Source organism: Gossypium arboreum, chromosome 11, assembly GCF_025698485.1.
Source record: "Gossypium arboreum isolate Shixiya-1 chromosome 11, ASM2569848v2, whole genome shotgun sequence".
Classification (NCBI taxonomy): domain Eukaryota; kingdom Viridiplantae; phylum Streptophyta; class Magnoliopsida; order Malvales; family Malvaceae; genus Gossypium; species Gossypium arboreum.
The window spans coordinates 7,817,895-7,824,321 of record NC_069080.1 but is presented as its reverse complement, the minus strand read 5'-3'; the positions used below and the strand labels follow the sequence as shown (position 1 = coordinate 7,824,321).

The 6,427-nt window shown below is 42.9% G+C and overlaps 1 protein-coding gene across 1 annotated transcript; it reads left to right on the top strand.

Annotated features, from left to right (window-relative positions):
• The first annotated feature begins 1,740 nt into the window (after positions 1 to 1,740).
• LOC128283824 (uncharacterized) lies at positions 1,741 to 4,255 on the top strand. The gene is made up of 5 exons (XM_053021216.1): positions 1,741 to 2,226; positions 2,344 to 2,680; positions 2,729 to 3,217; positions 3,368 to 3,540; positions 4,130 to 4,255. The coding sequence occupies exons 1-5, from the start codon at positions 1,741 to 1,743 to the stop codon at positions 4,253 to 4,255; spliced, it is 1,611 nt and encodes a 536-aa protein (XP_052877176.1).
• Positions 4,256 to 6,427: the final 2,172 nt, after the last annotated feature.

Below are 6,427 nucleotides of genomic sequence, written 5' to 3'. Positions count from 1 at the left end.
CGTACATTTACATTACATTGCAACATTTGCATTAAACTTTCACTAAAGAACCCTGATTAAACAAAATTATTTCATTAATCTGAAACCAACGAGAATCAAGCAACCGAACACGACCACTATACCGCCAGAAACCAAAGTAATGGACCGAGATTAGAAAGGATAGAACAAATGCAGAGGGAGATGCAAGAATAATTACAAGCGCAGATGCAAGAGCAACTGGCTAAGATACAGCAAGATATGAGGGACCATATGTTGGAGTCCCAGAAAAGCATGATGGACCAATTAACTCGTCTATTGGCTGACGGATTAGAAAAAGGGAAAAGCCCTTTGATCAATACGGGAGAAGATAATGAAGATCCTACCTACCCTCCGGGTTTTGCCCCAGCGGACGTTCAGACACAACCTGACATGTACCCAAGAAGGCCATCGGTCACAATTAGGCCCCAACCATTTCAGGCCGGTGTTTCAGCATCGATGAATTATCAGGCCAGCTCGAGCTCTAATCCGGGGGACAACCCAACTAATCCTGTGGTCCTCAATCTTGATGAAGTAACAGAAGTAGAAAAGACAAGGGTAGAACTCCCGAGAGAGCTTGAAGAAAGGTGTAGATGGTTGGAAGAAAAATTTAAAGAAATGGAAAGCACCGACTATCGTGGTGGAATCGATGCTAAGGAATTAAGTTTGGTTCCGGACCTGGTACTCCCTCCCAAGTTCAAAACTCCGGAAGTTGAGAAATACAACGAGACTAGCTGTCCCGAAGCTCACATCACTATGTTCTGCAGACGAATGGTAGGCCATGTCAACAATGACCAACTATTAATTCACTGCTTCCAAGAAAGTCTGGTTGGGGCCATTTCTAGATGGTACAACCAACTGAGTCGCGCCCAGATCAGTTCATGGAAAGATTTAGCACAAGCCTTCATGAAACAGTACGGTCATGTGGCGGACATAGCCCCTGATAGAATCACTTTACAGAATATGGAGAAAAAGCATAATGAGAGCTTTAGGCAATACGCCCAGCGATGGAGAGAAGTGGCCACACAGGTCCAACCCCCTCTGTTGGAAAAGGAAACCACTATGCTCTTCATCAATACCCTGAAGGCACCTTTTATTAACCACATGCTGGGTAACGCAACCAAGAGTTTTTTGGACATAGTAATGTCTGGAGAAATGATAGAAAATGCCATAAGATGTGGGAAAATAGAGGCTGGGAAAAACGCTAAGAGGTCAGCGCCGAGAAAGAAAGAGCACGAGGTGAATAATATGATCTCATATTCGAAATCGATCACCGTAGGCCAACCAAGGTCGACAACTACTGGACAGCAGGGCCCACTCAGAACAGAGCCCAACACAAAAAAAAATAAGGAGAAACTTCAATTTACGCCCATTCCAATGACGTACAAGGAGTTATACCAAAGTTTATTTGATGCACATGTCGTGTCTCCATTCTATCTGAAGCCAATGCAACCTCCATACCCCAAATGGTATGACGCAAATGCCCAATGCGAATACCATGCGGGAGCCACAGGACACTCGATAGAAAACTGCACCACTTTCAAGAAATTGGTTGAAAGACTCATCAACATGGGGATTGTGAAATTTGATGATGCATCCAATACAGAGAACCCATTACCTAACCATGGGTATGAGGGAATAAATGCGATAATCGAGAGTTTGGGGAAAGAAATTAAGATGAGTATTACAGAAGTGAATACCCCGTTGGAGGAAGTTTAGAAGAAAATGATGGAAAGAGGGTTGATAGCACAGAATTTAGGGGTCAGACCTCGAGAAGCGGAGAATTATTGCGAGTTCCATGATCAAAAGGATCACGAGATTCAGAAATGCAGCGAATTCAGGGCTTTGTTACAAGGATTGATGGATAATAAGGAGTTGGAATTCTTCAAATATGTTGGGAGCCCGGAAAAAACAGATGTGTGTGCCTCCGAAGAAGGATCGATGAAGGGTGTTTACAAAGCCAACCACCCAGTGGTTATCATATCACGTCCGAGAATGAATGAAGTTGGGGCACAAGTTGCGCCGAAGGTCGTGATCCATAAGCCCGTTGCTTTCCCTTACAAGGATAGCAAAAGGGTACCGTGGAACTATAGCTGTAATGTGACATTCCCGGGAGAGGAGACCCCGATTAATGCATCAAAGGAAGCTCAAGATGAGGGTTTTTATACGCGCAGCGGAAAACGTTATACCCCAAGTACAAAAGTTGAACAGGTTAAAGAAAAATCATTAGCAATTGAGCAAAAGAAATAGAAGCCGGCGGGGCTTAAACCAACTGTTAATGAATCAGTGACTGACAAAAAAGCCAATGAATTCTTAAAATTTCTAAAGCACAGCGAATATAGTGTTGTAGAACAGTTGCACAAACAACCAAAGCAGATATTGGTAATCGGCCTTACTTTTAAGCTCAAACCCATCGCAATAGCATTGATGAAGGTGCTGAAGGAAACTTATGCTGCTAATGATATCTCTGTAAACAAAATGGACCGCTTAGTCAACAATATAAGTGCCGACAACTTTATATTCTTCAATGACGATGAAGTACCACCAGGGGGCCGAGGATTAACTAAAGCTTTGCACATCACGACTCGCTGTAAAGGGTACACATTACCGGGGGTATTGATCGACAATGGGTCTGCGTTGAATGTCCTACCCCTATCTACGTTGAGTAGGTTGCCAGTGGATAGTTCCCATATGAAGACATGCCAAAGTGTAGTGAGAGCATTTGATGGCACGGAAAGGAAGGTAATGGGGAAAATTGAAGTACCCCTCTTAATCTGGCCGAGCACGTATGAAGTAGATTTCTTGGTCATGGACATTAAGCCTTCATATAATTGCCTATTGGGGAGACCATGGATACACTCGGCAGGGGCAGTCCCTTCATCGCTGCACCAAAAGTTGAAATTAGTGACTGAAAGTCAGTTAGTAACGATCAATGCTGAAGAGGACATCATCGCGACAATAACCAGTGACGCCCCATATCTCGAGGCAAATGATGAAGCAATCGAGTGCTCTTTTCGATCTTTGGAGTTTGTGAACGCGACGTTCATCGCCGAAGAAAATAAGATTCTAATACCCAGGTTATCTGAGACTACAAGAATGGGACTACGGCTAACTATTGGAAAAGGGGCTCTACCCGGAAGAGGACTCGGGAGATACCTCCAAGGAAGGATTAATATACCAATGACGAAGGACAAACAAGACCGTTTTGGGTTAGGGTTTAAGTCGGACATGAAACAAAGAAAGAAGAAACTTGAGAAGAAGCAAGAAAAAAGGAGAGCGCGATTGAGTGGGGGAGAAATCGAATGGGAACCAATGATCTTCCCCCATATATCGAAGACTTTTGTGTCTGAAGGGGTCATTCACTCCGAGCGAAAGACGTCGAGAAAGAAAATCTTAGAAGAAATGATGGAGAGTTTAGACATCAACACCACGTATGAAGAAGGAACTGGGGTAGAGAATTTGTCGGGCATTCGCCCCTATGAGCCGGGAAGCGTTCTAAATAATTGGAATGTGGAAGAGATTTCTGTAGTCTTTAGAACTAACTCAGAGTAATGTCCAAAACACACTTATTGCTCTAGGCCTAGGAGTAAGAAGTGTCCTTTTGTGAAATAGGCTTATGTTCGAAATCGTTATTTCAATAAAATGCATCCTTTTGACTTATTCCATGCAAATATTCTTTTATTATTTCATTCATGATCATACCATACATATCTTTGTTCTTAGATTCTCTTGTTCTTTGTATCTTCCTTCGCACCTACAACAGGTCTCCAGATATCAATGATGTGAGTGACGTTGCTACTCATTCAGAGTCTCCTTTTGAGCGGGATATGTGTCTAGAAGGATCTCAGGACTTTGAGGATGACGGAAACTGTAACTTATCCCCTGATTTGTTAAGGATGGTGGACCACGAGGAGAAACAGATTCTACCCCATAAAGAGACCGTAGAAATCGTGAACTTGGGAGATGAACTAGAAAGGAAAGAAGTAAAGATCGGAGCTTGCATTACCACAGAGACAAAGCGGGACCTTATTGAGTTACTCCAAAAGTTCAAGGATGTCTTCGCATGGTCATATCAAGATATGCCTGGGCTAAGTATTGACATTGTGGTACACAGACTCCCCATCAAAGAAGAATACAAGCCAGTTTAGCAAAAGCTTCGAAGGATGAGACCCGATGTGTTGTTGAAAATAAAAGAGGAGGTCAAGAAGCAATTCGATGCTGGTTTCCTACAAGTGGTTAAGTACTCAGAGTGGGTAGCCAATATTGTCCCTGTCCCTAAGAAAGATGGAAAAGTACGGATGTGTGCGGACTACAGGGATCTGAACAAAGCCAGGCCGAAGGATAATTTTCCATTGCCTCATATTGACACTTCAGTGGATAACACGGCAGGTTACTCACTCTTCTCCTTCATGGACAGTTTCTCAGGGTATAATCAGATCAAAATGCATCCTGAAGACATGAATAAAACCACATTCGTGACTATGTGGGGAACCTTTTGCTATAAGGTGATGCCGTTCAGATTGAAAAAATGCGGGAGCAACATATCAGAGAGCCATGGTAACCCTATTCTATGATATGATGCATAAAGAAATTGAAGTCTATGTCGACGACATGATCGCCAAATCTCGAACTGAAGAAGAGCATGTGCAAGTCTTGAGGAAATTATTTTTTAGGTTGAGGAAATTCCAGCTGAAACTCAATCCAGCGAAGTGTACCTTCGGGGCCAGGTCTGGAAAACTACTTGGATTCGTAGTCAGTGAAAAATGGATTGAGATCGACCTAGATAAAGTCAAAGCCATACAAGAGTTACCTCCGCCACGTACTCAAAAGGAAGTTCGGGGATTCCTAGGAAGATTAAATTACATCGCTCGGTTTATTTCACAACTAACCGAGAAATGTGACCCCATATTCCGTCTCCTTAAGAAATACAACCCTGGTGTTTGGGACGAAGAATGCCAGAAGACCTTTGACAAGGTTAAGCAATATTTGTCTAATGCCCCAGTGTTGACACCACCTAGTCCAGATAAACCACTAATACTGTATTTGATGGTATTTGAAAATTCTATGGGATGCGTGCTTGGCCAACACGATGAATCGGGAAGGAAAGAAAGGGTGATATATTACCTCAGTAAAAAGTTCACTGAGTGCAAGACGAGATATTCGTTCATTGAAAAGTTGTGTTGTGCCTTAATCTGACAACCCAAGATCGAGACAATACATGTTGTATCACATAACTTGGCTAATCTCTAAATGGACCCTCAAGTACTTGATGGAGTCGATCGCTTTGAACGGTAGAATGGCTGATGGCAAATTCTACTTTCAATTTGATATAGTCTATGTGAACCGAAGGTCGTAAAGGGAGTGCGATAGCAGATTTCCTAGCCAATGAGCCCTGAGGACTACGAACCTCTAAACTTTGACTTCCCAAATGAAGATCTAATGTACATAGCAACCACTGAAGAAGACCCTCAAGAAGGTCATCCTTGGAAGCTAAACTTTGACGGAGCGTCAAATGCCGTGGGCAATGGAATCGGGGCAGTCCTGGTATCCCCGAACGGAGATCATTATCCCTTCACTAGTAAATTGGATTTTGACTGCACAAATAATATGGCAGAATACGAAGCATGCATCATGGGAATACGTACAGCCGTAGAACGTAAAATCAAGGTGTTAGAAGTATATGGAGATTCTGCCCTAGTGATTTATCAACTCAAAGGTGAATGGGAGACAAGAGACCCCAAATTGATCAATTACCGAAGGTTGATCCTTGAGTTAATTAAAGAGTTTGATGATATTGTCTTCTACTACCTCCCACGAGAAGAAAATCAGATGGCTGACGCCCTAGCAACTTTAGCTTCTATGATCAAGGTGAACCAACTAGAAGATGTGAAACCAATCCAAATGAGCATTTATGAAGCTTCGGCTCATTGTTATAACCTCGATGAAGAAGAAGAAATTGATGATCACCTTTGGTACCACGATATCCTGCGATATGTGAAGAATCGTGAGTACCCCGATCAAGCTACCGAGAATGACAAAAGAGCGTTGAGAAGACTGGCCCATGACTATGTCTTAGATGGGGAGATCCTGTACAAAAGGAGGAAGGATCAAGTACTGTTGAGATGTGTAGATGCTATAGAGGCTAAAAAAATCTTAGAGGAAGTCCATGAGGGCGTCTGTGGGACACATGCTAATGGGTTTGCAATGGCCAGACAAATTATGAGGTTTGGATATTATTGGTCCACCATGGAAGGAGACTGTATTAACTACGCCAAAAGATGTCATAAGTGCCAAATCTATGGAGATAAGATTAATGTACCTCCCTCACCTCTGCATGTCATGACTTCGCCATGGCCTTTCTCGATGTGGGGCATGGATGTGATTGGGACAACTTCACCAAAAGCTTCAAATG

Coding starts and splice junctions, on each gene's coding strand:
- LOC128283824 (XM_053021216.1), top strand. CDS start 1,741: ATGATGGAAAGAGGGTTGATAGCACAGAATTTAGGGGTCAGACCTCGA. Junction 3,218..3,367: donor GACGAAGGACAAACAAGACC/GTTTTGGGTTAG, acceptor TTGTGTCTGAAG/GGGTCATTCACTCCGAGCGA. Junction 3,541..4,129: donor GGAATGTGGAAGAGATTTCT/GTAGTCTTTAGA, acceptor TGTGGTACACAG/ACTCCCCATCAAAGAAGAAT.